Raw genomic sequence first — 13,501 nt, 5'->3', positions numbered from 1 at the left:
TTTCTTCCTTTTGTCTCCATAATGAATTTATTTAGACATGGATTTTTTTAAAAATTGTATTCTATAGACATATAGCTGAGATTTGCTACCACTGCCCTGTGTCGTGAGAGTGTCGTGCCACTCCAGTCCAGGGAGTCAAAATTCAAAGCACGATTTCTATTTCAGGCATATCATCGTCACACAAATGATAGAGTCTAAAACTCTTAAGTACAATATCCTAAGCCGGAGCCAGCTGCACTAGAAAACACTCACACTAATAAAACCTGTGAGCAGTCTTGGGCACACACTGCAGTCATTCTAGATCGACACCCTCTAAACTGCTGGGAGTGTCACCTTTGAGAAGGGAGCAGAGTTGAAGACAGGCAGAGGGCATTTGAGCCTCTTATTCCCTCTGTACGGTGGGCACCTGTCAGGGTGAACAGGTTCATTCGTTACTTACGTACCTTTTGATGATAGAGTTCTTTTGATGTCATGGTTATTCATGAACAGTGTGCAAGAATCTAAGGTCCGTGTCATCTAGAGATTTCAGCTTTGTTTCCAAGCACCAGGGTGAACATCCCGGTATAGAATTTATACCATGAAAACCCTCAACTTACTGTCCAGGCCTGCAGATGAAAGGGAAGGCTTGAAGCTCCTTGTCCCTTTGCTGCTTGGAGAAAGCTCACTGTGAGCTGCTATTTAAATGCTAGAAGGGGGAGCTTGATATCAAATCAGAGACACTGCGTCTGATAGAAGAAAAAGTTGGCTCCGATCTACATATTGTGGGGTTGGGCTCCAAATTCCTTAATAGGACACCCATAGCACAAGAGTTAAAAACAAGAATCAACAAATGCGACTTACTTAAACTAAAAAGTTTTTTCTCAGCAAGAGAAACAATAAGAGAGGTAAATAGGGAACCTACATCCTGGGAACAAATTTTTACTCCTCACACTTCAGATAGAGCCCTAATATCCAGAGTATACAAAGAACTCAAAAAATTAGACAATAAGATAACAAATAACCCAATCAACAAATGGGCCAAGGACCTGAACAGACACTTCTCAGAGGAGGACATACAATCAATCAACAAGTACATGAAAAAATGCTCAACATCGCTAGCAGTCAGAGAAATGCAAATCAAAACCACCCTAAGATACCATCTCACTCCAGTAAGATTAGCAGCCATTTTGAAGTCAAACAACAAGTGCTGGCGAGAATATGGGGAAAAGGGTACACTTGTGCATTGCTGGTGGGACTGCAAATTGGTGCAGCCAATTTGGAAAGCAGTATGGAGATTCCTGGGAAAGCTGGGAATGGAACCACCATTTGACCCAGCTATTTCCCTTCTCGGACTATTCCCTGAAGACCTTAAAAGAGCGTACTACAGGGATACTGCTACATCGATGTTCATAGCAGCACAATTCACAATAGCTAGACTGTGGAACCAACTTAGATGCCCTTCAATAGATGAATGGATTAAAAAATGTGGTATTTATACACAATGGAGTATTACTCAGCACTAAAAAATGACAAAATCATGGAATTTGCAGGGAAATGGGTGGCATTAGAGCAGATTATGCTAAGTGAAGCTAGCCAATCCCTAAAAAATAAATGCCAAATGTCTTCTTTGATATAAGGAGAGCAACTAAAAACAGAGCAGGGAGGAAGAGCATGAGGAAAAGATTATCATTAAACAGGGACGAGAGGTGGGAGGGAAAGGGAGAGAGAAGGGAAATTGCATGGAAATGGAAGGAGACCCTCATTGTTATACAAAATTACATATAAGAGGATGTGAGGGGAAAGGGAAAAAAAGGGAGAGAAATGAATTACAGTAGATGGGGTAGAGAAAGAAGATGGGAGGGGAGGGGAGGGGGGATAGTAGAGGATTGGAAAGAAGCAGAATACAACAGTCACTAGTATGGCATTATGTAAAAATGTGGGTGTGTAACCGATGTGATTCTGCAATCTGTATACGGGGTAAAAATGGGAGTTCATAACCCACTTGAATCAAATGTATAAAATATGATATGTCAAGAGCTTTGTAATGTTTTGAACAACCAATAATAAAAAAAATCAAATATGGCAAAAAAAATTAAATGCTAAAAGGGAGCGGTGGCATGGACTTGGGTGTTGGGAACAAGGATGGATTATCTCAAGGAGGCCTAGGGGGTCAGGGAGGCTCTTTTCTGGAACTGATTGTGCAGAGCTGGCTTAAAGCTAGCACCAGGAGTTGGCAGCTCAGATATAAGTAGCTGAAAACCTTAAATTCTGTGGCATGGAGATCCCTTCAAGCCAAGAGAATGATGAAATCTAAGAACTTGACTATAAGCCTTAGGAAGGGGCTGAAAGAGTTGGTTAGAGAAAGGGAACCATGGAGATCTTGCAGAAGAGGAGAAAGAGGAGAAGGAGGGCAAGCTCTTGACTGCCTCCTCCAAGCAGAATCATCCAGAGTGCTCCAAGCATGCAGAGGTTCAGGTCTACCCTGATGCTAAAGCATAAGCAACACACACAACACGCAACACCATAAATCCAGAAATAAGACGTCCGTTATTATGGGGAGGTGTCCGGAGCCTCATTAGGGGGGGTTCTTCTTCATGCTCAGGAGGATGTAAGACTCCTAAGAAATTAAAGTCTAGAATAATTAGTGAGGAACAAAAGATAAAGAGCCAAAACTTGGAGCACCTGATAGATCCAGCCCACATAGGAGCTGGAGCTAGACAGTTAGAAAATGGGTAAGGGGCCACATCAAAGGCAGGGATAAGGTTTCAGGGGAGAGTCTTGCCTCGTGATGTGTTAAAGTCAGCAGGTTGATTGGCATCTTGGCAGGTCACACCCATCTCAGGGGCTGTGCAGCTATAGCAGGTCACCCATCTCTGGTGCTGTGTGGGACCAGGCAGAGCTGAATAGGGCTCACAATGCGCTTGAGTCAGAGGAAATGTCCACTGGAAGTTCCCAAACACCAGATTCTCCTATTCACTGGGCTGCGATGCCGATGTAGTCCACACACAGCCCATGGACGGCTCTCAAGGCGTTATTTCCTGTGGGAGCACAGCGCTCGCTCAACTTCTAACAGGCCACCCAGAAAGAAGTGAGAAGTTCAGATCCCCTTCTCCAATCTTCAGCTCCCCTCCCTTCAGAGGTGACTTCTCCCAGCAGTTAAGTGAACATCAGTCCAAGAGATGTGGTCAGAACACACAATAAGCGTTGCCCAAAAGAAACAAATGCAATCGGCAATCCTTGATGAAGAGACTGGAGGGTCGCCATCCTGAGATGTGGGAACTCTTACAGCATAGTTGGAAACAAAGTAGAACACGGTCCTTCGGTGATCCTACGGGACAGTGGAAGGACAGTTTGGAACCAGAAGACATAAGTTCAATCCTGATCATATCAATCATGAACTATACAAACAGGTGACACTGGCATCTCTGTATGCCAGCTCCCTTCTGCCCAGCGTCGACATGGTGACAAAATCCACTGCACAAAGTTGTATAGTGGAATAAGCAGCAATGTTTAACACAGTGAGAAGCATGGCCAGGGGATGAGGCAGAAGAGCACGTTTCACATTAGCCTGAATTTAGCAAGTGTTCAACGCCCCTAGGAACGCCACCCACATACTGTGTCTCATGAGGCTGCCTGTAAAGGCAGAATCCTGGGATTTACCACTTCATACATGCCATCAGGTATCTCCCTGTGGTGCACAGTGCCACTCAATCAATGTTGGAGGAGCTCGAGTCTGGAGGGGGACACAGAGGGGAAAGACCCACACTGAGGAGGATCAGAGAGTCCTAGTAGTGAGTCACTGGGCACGTAGGTGACCAGAGAAGTGCTCACTAAAAGTAGTGCCAACTAAAAGCACTGAATCCTGAATATGTTCTTCAAACTCTTCAGTTGGGTGGGCTGAGAGCAGCATTTTGTCTTAAATGATCACTGACCCCACTTATTTGCATCAGAGGCTTTCAGTACATAGCTTGAGTGGAATAAGAACCAGGAGACAAATAAACATCTCTTATTTAAAATTGACTTAGTCTGTGATATCTTGTTTTAGCAGCAGAACACAGGCTAAGACAGGACCTTGCTGGGTTCTTCAGGAGAGGAGGCAGGAGCCAGGAAACTTGAAATGACTATCATCAAAGGGATACCATTATTCTCCCCAGGTTACTGAGACCAGCAAAGGGATGATTACATTTATGAGAATAAGAAGAAAAATAGAAGAGACCAATAAATAGACAAGAGCAGAAAGCAAAGAGGAAAATAAAACTGAGTGGATATGGCCACACACTTGAAGAGGCCATCCACTCGGACACAAAGCAATCCATTTACCAAGTTGCCACTGTTGTCAGCAGGCTTGAAAGCAATTTTTAATCCCTAGCAAGATAAATGAAAAATATATTTCATGTCTATAACATGCTGATGTGATTACTGTCTATTAGAGTAGGTTAGTGTGTTTTCTAAGTCAAAATGAATCCTACCCCGAGGACGTCTCATGTAATGAGATGAGAAGAAATGCATAAAGGAGCAGTTTCAGGACTTGGAACACATCAATATTCAAACCCCTGAAAATCCTATTTCCACTTACCCGCTATTTCTGGACCAATTTTACAGAGCAAGTAACCTATAAAAACTCCAAATGGTTTCTCTATGACCCTGTTTCATTCGCTATCAGGCTTCCAATCAATATCCTATTTCCTCTACTATTTGTAGTCATAATCTCCAAAAAAGAACTCTGTTGGGTGCACATCTGCATGGGGAATATTGAGTTTAGAAGGGCCTGTCTGTCCCTGTCCAAGCAAATGACTGACAGTGGACCTAAATCAAGGACAATGACCAAAGCCCTAAGCCCTGGGATATGTCTGCTCTTCCATGAAAGCCACAGATCTTGTGCCCATGATTCATGCAGATGATTTGTAAGAAATTACATACCCACCTCACTTTTTCAAAACAAGAATCACTTTCAAAAGAGAGTGGAGTAAAAATAAAACATTCATCTTTTTCATTCTACGGGAAATGACTGACTCAAAATAGAATTCTTCTGCTTTCAGTGTTCCTTTCTCCCCTCGAAGGGAAACTTAGGCTAATGTATATTTATGCTTTATGTGATACTGCCTGTCCAAAATAGAAAAGAAAATAATACAGGGAAAGTTTGAGTAACTGCAGTAAGCAAGAATAAGTGTTTTCAGTACATACAAATAGAAAATAATTTTATTGCAAAAAGAAAGTGAAATTAAGGTCCATTTTACTCCGAGTAGGTGGATTTTACTGAAAGATGTTATTTCTGTTTGTGCATAAGGATCTCTCCTGTAGGATTCTGTGCTCTAGGGAATTTTCTCAGTTCTACCAAGCTTGGTAAGTCGTGAGAAGTTTCATTAAATATTTCAAAATTCATTGGAATTTATCTCTCTCCCCAGACACACTAGGGAATAAGAAGCCTTCTTCAAGAGTTTTTTTTTTTAGTTAATTTTATGTCCTAATGCAGGATATGTAGAAAGTAATCTTTCTCAGCTCTAAAATCCAGTATGTATTTTGAGGGGACAAGGGGGAGAAGCAGAGAGTGGAGGTGTTTTCGCCATGTAAACTGGGCATCAATGCAATTGAAACATTTCATGGACTAGCCAACTCAATGTAATCATCCTCTCGAATAATTATATGGGCATTCTGAAAGACTGTAAGCCAAAGATTTAGAAATTTTACATGTAAGATTTTATGCCTTGTGAGGTCTGTATGTAATCAGTTATCTGAATCTACTGTTGGAAGATCACCAATCAATTCTTTGAGAACTCCAATCCAGCTTAAATTGCCCTAGTGACACCTTTAACATTTAAAGTTAGAATATTATCATTGTGTATTCAATACTGTTTTAAGGAGAAAATAAACCGATCACGCATCTGATCCACATTTACTACTTGCCTTCTGTTAACTATATCCTCAGTCGGGAAGGTGAGAAATGGATTCACCCATAAATAGCTTAAAATTTAATGGGGAAAATATGATGCACATTTATGAAACTATTAATCCCCAAATAACATTGTGTATCATCATTATGCTTTCGTGTAATTATTAAATATGAAATATTATTACACATCACAGTGATTTTTTTCAACTGTGGATGTGGAGACATGCAACTAAATTACTTATTGTAGGAAAATTTAACTCTATTCCTGCGTAAAAACAATGTTTCAATATGTCTAAAGGACATTGAGCTCTTGAAATAATAAAATGTTTGTCAGAGGAGGAATGTAGAGACACATGGGTGTTCTGGTGGAGGCTGGGCAACTGGGACCTAAGAAGCAAGATACTCTACAGCTTCAGTGCACTAGAGGACCAAGTGCACACGGAGAAAGCTCTTACAGACGCTGGCCATGGGTTGCCACAATCCTGCCTATACAGAACAAAATGCCAGGACCTGCAGGCTAAGAAAGAAAGGAAGCTGATGGGGAGGATCGATGTCAATGGGAAGAAGTAAGGAGACAGTCTGCCATTATGGGAAACAGCAAGGAGGCGCCTCAGAAACTCCAGTCGGCCAGGAGATTCAGAAATTTCACTTCTGGGTATGTGTCCAAAGAAACTGAAACCAGAAGGTCACAGAAATCTACACTCCCAAGTCCACTGCAGCCCTGTTCACAGTTGCCAAGATGTGAAATCCATCCACCAGTGGAAGAAGAAAATGTGGTACATACACACAGTGGAATGCGGTCCAGCCTCAGGAAGGAGGAGCTCAGGCCTGGCCACAACAGGGAAGGATCTGGAAGACAACCCTGCACTATGGGAAATACGCCAGGAGCAGAAAGCCACCCAAACTATCTCCCAAGTGTGTGTAGTCCCAGACCATGCTGCTCACAGAAGCTGAGTAGAATGTCGGTTCATAGGGGCTAGGCAGTGGGCAAAGGGAGGGATGTGGGTCAAAGGACCCACGATTGCAGAGATTGGAAGATATATTTGCAACATGGTAATTATATTTAATAATAATGTATTATATCTTTCAAAATTGCTGAGAGTCAATTTTAATACTCCCACTGCAGCAAATGATAGGTATGTGAGGCAATGGATCTATTAATTAGCTGGATTTAGTCATTCCACAGGGTGTACAGATGTCAAAACATCACATTGCATACCACAAATATATACAATTTTTGTCAATGAAAATAAATTTTGAAAATATTTTTAAAAAGGGAAAGAAAGAGAAACTGATCTCCAGCTAGAAAGCAAGCTAAGCCATGAGGTCATGTCTTTAGCTCCAAGTAAAACTGGAGCCACGTAGTGAAGAAGTCTGGGCTTCAGAGAGTAGAAGCTGCTTAGCCTAGAGGGTCTTTTCAGTAGCTTTCAGGAGGTCCATGAACCTTGAAATAGTATCTTCAGTTTGCACAAATGTTTGAGAGTTTAAAGCTCTCGCAGTTTCTCTCGTTAAAAATCTACAGCCCAGATGAAGTTCAAGTGAATGAACAGACCATTGTTTAAATTAAATCAGTAATTATGAAAAAGAAGAAGGTGGTATTCTCGGATCCCTGAAAGCCCACATGGGCCAACTCAGAGCTGCCCATCCGGTGGGACCAGCCCTAGTGTCCAGCCTGTGCTCTGTGGCATGCATTTACACCATGCTGACTTCCAGCTGCCAGGGAGATACTGACCAACGCCTACCAGCTTCTTCCAGCCTGGAGGAGTCGGCTCCAGAGACAAGACAGGTAAGTTTTCAGGTCTGGAGAAAACTCAAGTTAGGTCACTAATGAACATAGGTGAGCCTGACCTTCCATGCATTTTCTCTTTAAATTTTGGAAGTATTACTTTAAATAGAAGAATATTAGGAAGACTTCTGAAAATGCTGAACTGAGTTTAAAAGACAAGAATCATGAATTAAGGAAAAAAAATCTTCTCTTACTTTTTGATGAGGAAATTAATGTCTGTAGAAAAATTAATGGAAGAGGATGAAATGGCAGAGGGTGCCAGAGTTACAAGGAAGAAATCAGGTCCCTTCTAGAGCAGTGACTCTCAAAATAGGGATCCTGCGCCAGCAGCAGCAGCATCACCTGAAACCCTGATAGAAATTAGGTTCCTAAGCCCACTCCCCAGAGCTTCTGGGTCAGACACTCTGAGAATGTGGCCTACTGGCGTGTGTTTTAAGATCTCCAGGGACGGGACGGTGGCCTGCACTACAGTCTAGGGACCACTTCCCTAAAGCAATGGTCTCAGATTTCAGGTGACCAAGCATCCCTGGGAGAATTCATTAAAGTGCCGGCTCCTGGCCCCACCACACAATTGTTAAACCAGAAACCTCAGGGTCAAGGTTCAGGAATAAAACCAGGTTTTATTTCATTCCAAACTATTTGCATTTATCATGATTTGTAACACAGAGCCACTGGGAGGAAGAAAGAAACCAAAAAAAATGTTTATGCACAAAAATATATCCAAGACTCTAATAAGCCCTCATGAAATTATTACTCACCTTAAAAATATAAATATTATTTATTTTTTAGTTTATTTTCCATGAGGATAATTTAATGAAATGCCTATCATCTCCCCAGCAGATAACTCAGTATGTGTCTCTCCCAGAAAAAGGTTTTTGTTTTCTATTATTAGTTGCCATTGTTACAATGAATAAAATTAATAACAATTCTCTTAAATCTTTATCACAGAAATACAAAAAAGTGTCTTTTGTAGGTCCATACACCACTTTTGTTTACTCTCTCATATTCTGGAATAGCTCCTCACCCACCCCACTTCTCAGTGCCAGGTATTTGTTAGAAAACCTGGGCTGTGAGCTTCAGTTTTCCACACTCTGGACTTGGCTGAATGTGCAATCAGGATTTTTCTCTTGAATGGCCTGCTAGATTGATCCAGAGACTAGTTTCCCTTGAGGTACTGTGTCTGGGAAGCATGCTTCCTGGGTGGCCCAGTGTACTTGCTGCCCTATCAGGAAGCACACAAGGTCTAGTTTTAACCCTTTCTGGGCAGTGAGATTGATCAAGGGGTACAGGTGTCGTCAGATTGAACTATCCAATTAAAAAAGTGCAAATCACATTGTGTATTTCCTGCCTCAGACTAGGCCAGGACTGCCGTGTACGACCCCCACAGACAGCTCAACTAAGGATCGCTCGAGTGAATTCCCTAAGGCATCAAATAAAACACAGACATACAATTTACCTTTAAATCAAGCCCCAGACGGCTCCTCGGCCCTCAGCCTCAAGCTCCCCAAATGGGCGAGCGAGGAGTCTCATGAGAGGCTGGTGAGAGAGCGTGAGCACGGTTCAGAGTGGACTTTTACTGGGGGGACTCTAGATTCTTTAGAAATTTCCATCCAATGAAGGTCAAAGGGGGCAGGGTTACAAGGACAGGTGAGTGTAGCTCGATCCCTGGGGATGTGGGAAGGCACGCCCCTGCACGAAGATACATTTGCATTTTCTCTACCCTCAAGATCAGGGTTACTGTCTTCAGTTACCTAAGCAACCAGAGCACAGGGTGACCAACAGTGCCTCAGCCGACCAGGAGGGGAAGCCAACACTGGTCACAGGTTATGTAGGCCTCCCACACAGGACCCCTGGCCATCTTGAGTGGAGGCTGGTCCTTCAAGACACAATGAAAGCAGGGTTCTCCTCCCCAACCGGGCATTTTCAGTGATCAGAACTATGAAACATATTTATTTTTTATAAGAAGGAAAATAAGTAGTGAGTTCATATTAATAGTTGCTATTCAATTCAAGATCACCAGGCATTTATTTGACATTTATACTGATGGTCTGACTTTCAAACCAATAATATCCATATTACCACTAATAAAAACATCACTGAACATGGTTTTAAGCTGTCTGCCTCACAACATATACAGTAAAGAAACACTGTTTTAAAGTCACTGGGGAGATTTCTGTACTCTTTGTGTCTATACCACCAACTTGATACTCTATTAGGTGTGTTCCAGTTTGTTTTAAATTTGGGGGATTACTTTTTCCTTTTCAAATTCTAAAATAATTGTAGAATTTTAAAAAAAAACTGTAAAACAAAGTGCATTCAGAGAGATCCAGCTGCCAAATCCCCCCAGAATGCGGTACATAGCCTGGTGCAATGGTCTACACCTGTAGTCCCAGCTACGGGGAAGCCTGAGGCAAGATGATCACTCAGTCCTAAAGTTCAAGACTAGTCTGGCCAACAGAGAAAGACCCTCTCTCAAAAAGTTGTTCCATTTTGGATTTGCAAAGACAGTGTGTGAACATGCTGTTTCCCACATTTTCGATATGTAAGCATCTTTATTTTTTTATACCTGGTAAGTGAATAATGGCTCCTCAATAGTAGTTTTAATTTCATTTTTCTTGTTATCAGCAAGAGATTAAGAGCCAAGTTCAACTTTACACTTGGTTTTCTATGAATGGTCTGTTCTTCTTTTCAGTTCATTCTCCCATATTTTTTTTTGGGGGGGGCAACATATTTAATTAAATTTATCAATTTTTTCCCCATTGCTTATGTATGGTTAGGAGTTTGCCTACTCTCTGGATATAGAGAAATTCACCCATGTTTTCTTATAATCTTTTTTTAACCAATGATTTTAAATAAGTTCCTGAAGAGATGTTTATGAACCAAAGCACCAGCTAATGTTCCAAACTAATAAAGTGATGCTGAACACTGCAGTTTTTTTTTTAAACAAGAGACACATTTATTAATCAGTCCAATTCACATCTTTCTGAAGTCTTCTAAAAGATGTCAGTCTGAGGTCTTCTTGCCTAAATGACAAAAAGTTCCATTAGGAAAATAGAGAATATTTCTGAAGCAATATATGCTATGAATAAACAAACCTATTCAATTGTTAAAACCCTCACCTGCCTAAGAGAAGACAACATAAATCACTATGATGCAGCCCACAATCCAGCCGATCAGGAGAAGAATGGGGACCAGAAAGTGCTGTAACGTGGACTCCGCTTAAAAATAAAGGAAAATGATTAGTTAAGTCGTTTTGGTGTTAAATCTTCTGATCAAGAGAATAAGTGTATGGTAATGTGAAGGGAAAATTCACTCCCTAGCATCCCGTGCATAGATAGGTATTCTTTCTTCTGTATTAAGGATGCCTGTGGGTCAGCCCCAGCCCCTGGGAATACCAAAGGCTGTCCTTTTATAGTGTGTGACCTTGGGCAGCTCTCAGCTGGAACTTCCCTACTTGAAGGTCTAGGTGACAAGATGTGTGATACCTACCTCCTGGAGTGGTAAGGGTCAAATGGTACAATGCATGCTAGGCTTTGTCAACTCCAGGCCCCGTGGGTTTAGTGTACACAGAACACATCTGTCATTTGTGCAATGACACCTAGAGGGCTGCTTACCCAACCACCACCCGCTGTAACTCGGAGGTGGTTCCCACAAAACTGGAAATCATAATGTGGAGAAGTGTTGGAGGATTGTTCTTGGTCTCAATGACTGGCTTTATATTCCACAGGGAAAGGAAAAGAGCATACCTTACATAATCATTTTCAAATGAAGAAAAGAGACTATTTCTTTAAACTTGTTCATTATAACAACCAGCACTGAACTGGAATCTCTAGGCAGCAATAACCCAACAACTCACGAAGGGAAGATGTTTTGACTATCATATTTCTCTGGCCCCTCCTATTTGTATCTTTATCGGTGAAAAGCAATTTGTAAATAGTCACTGCATCCATCCTGCTCATTCAAGCAAACACTTGTGCACGTACACCTTGTGGAAAGGTTCAGACAGCACAGGAAGACAGCTCAGAATCAGGGTTCAGGACTCCCAATTCTTAACTGGAAAGCACAGCCAGGTCTGCCGTTAGCTACAGGGAGGCATGTTCTCTCCAAGGGCTCCCCCCACCACACCTCCCAGCACTTCCAACTGTGAAGGGCTTTTTAAACGCTATTAATATAAAGTCATCAAGAGACAAGACATTTCTAAAATTAGAACATGCTTTCATAAAAGCAAACTCTCTGAAGTTTAAAGGAACTTTAATACTTGCAAGCTATTTTTACAAGGGTCGGCATCTCTCTTAACTGATGACTAGAGTGGTCTTCCCTCGCTGCTCTTCTCACTGTGACCTTGAATGAGGCGTGAATCGGTTAATAAGAATGCTCTTTGCCCATCGTGTGCTCTGGCTGTACGTGTAAAGCAGTAGATGCCCTTGACTCTCATTTGGACAAGAGCCTGTTCGTGAGTTAAGGGGCCAGTACAGTGAAAATATAGAACAGTAAATGTTTAACTGTTCATATAAATGAGAATGGATTTTTGTCAGTTTCAAAGAACTTGAAAATTAATATTGATCTTTCAATTGAACACTTATAAATATTTTATGCAAGTATATTTAATAAAATTTAATAAGGCATATTTTAATGAAATTTGCATTTAATAAAGCTCTAAAAGTAAATATTCTATTACTTTCTATTCCTTGTAAAACAGTATAACTTGCCATGCATTTCAGCACTCAAATGTAACCCTCGTTAGTGTTCTTTGAGCACTGATATTTCTGGCTTTTCCTCTATGTGTAGCACTGTTTGGAAATGGGGGTACATAAGCCCCGACATACTCTGCACACTCATGTTATCAGCACAAGAGCAAAACTTCTTTTTAAATCCAGAGAGTAATTTCGAAATGCTTCTCTCTTTGTCCAGCTCTGAGCACACCACGTGGTGACCGCTGGAGGTACTCTTAAGGGCACTGCACTGTGGGTCCAGACTGCCCAAGCCCAGACCTGCTGCCACCACTCCAGTGCCTGTGGACAGACACTAAACTTAGCCATGTGTCAGTTTCCTTATCTGTAAAAGGGGGACGACGAGAAGAAACATATTGTACCAGGTCGTTGTTGACATTAAAAGCAAAAATTCCTGCAGGTTTTTAAAGAACACATCTTAGCACAGATATATTCAGCCTATTTTATTATATTGGAGTCAATTATGTAAACATGAAAAATGTTTAAAGAGCAGAAAAAAATAAATTTAGGTATGGAGTTTATTAGAGATGACTAAGCCAAATTTTCTCATTTTACAATAAGAAAGCAGGCTGGGAGAAGCCCAGCGACTGCTCCAAATTCACCTGGCCCATTAGTGGATCCAGCACAGAACTTGGCTGTCCTTAACCCTGGCCCAGCACCCCAACGACCTCACATCCAGAGAAGTATCGGGGTTGACAACTTATCTTTCAAAATGAGCATGAATAAGATTAAGCTCCTTTTATTGTCTGATTCTTTCAAAATTCAGTACAACTCATAAGCATGATTTCTGAACGGCATATCTATCGAATTCCTTTTTGGCAGCTACATTAAAATGGCTAATGATCCTTTAGCAGAGATACCCTGTTCTTTAGAATGCAAATGCGAAGAAACACAAATAAACCCAAGTCCCGAATCCTTCTTTGCTAAAGAATCTGTGCCTTGGCTCTTACCTTTCCCGGCCATTCTTCCTGCTGTGGAGTGGCGCAGCGGGGCACACTTACCTCTTCCTTATTGTTATCCAGCGTCTCTTTGAACTTTAAATAGAGAGATATCTGAAGAGTGTGGCAGCTGCCCCTCTCCTGCCTGCCAATTGTCTGCAGGGTGATGTAAGTCATT

General features: G+C 41.6%; 1 protein-coding gene across 2 annotated transcripts; it reads right to left on the bottom strand.

Annotated features, from left to right (window-relative positions):
• Positions 1–10,586: 10,586 nt before the first annotated feature.
• On the bottom strand, positions 10,587–13,488 carry STRIT1 (small transmembrane regulator of ion transport 1). Of its 2 annotated transcripts, none has more exons than XM_081301716.1 (3): positions 13,336–13,488; positions 10,775–10,873; positions 10,587–10,678 (listed from the first exon to the last, which is right to left on the bottom strand). In XM_081301716.1, exons 1-2 carry the CDS (start codon positions 13,346–13,348, stop codon positions 10,779–10,781), a joined length of 108 nt encoding a protein of 35 aa, XP_081157842.1. In that variant the 5' UTR covers positions 13,349–13,488; the 3' UTR covers positions 10,587–10,678; positions 10,775–10,778. The 2 variants fall into 2 exon arrangements, with proteins under 2 accessions (XP_081157842.1, XP_081157841.1); XM_081301715.1 differs by lacking the exon at positions 13,336–13,488 and adding an exon at positions 11,918–13,313.
• Positions 13,489–13,501: the final 13 nt, after the last annotated feature.

Source organism: Spermophilus citellus (assembly GCF_964194105.1).
Source record: "Spermophilus citellus genome assembly, chromosome: 7".
In the NCBI taxonomy this organism is placed as follows: domain Eukaryota; kingdom Metazoa; phylum Chordata; class Mammalia; order Rodentia; family Sciuridae; genus Spermophilus; species Spermophilus citellus.
This window is presented reverse-complemented; position numbering and strand designations above follow the sequence as displayed.

Bases quoted from the DNA above. Each gene is read 5' to 3' on its own strand.
- STRIT1 (XM_081301715.1), bottom strand. From the start codon at position 11,942: ATGCCGACCCTTGTAAAAATAGCTT. The intron at 10,874-11,917 runs GCAAGTATTAAA...TTTATTTTTAAG, and splicing joins GACCCTTGTAAAAATAGCTT to CGGAGTCCACGTTACAGCAC.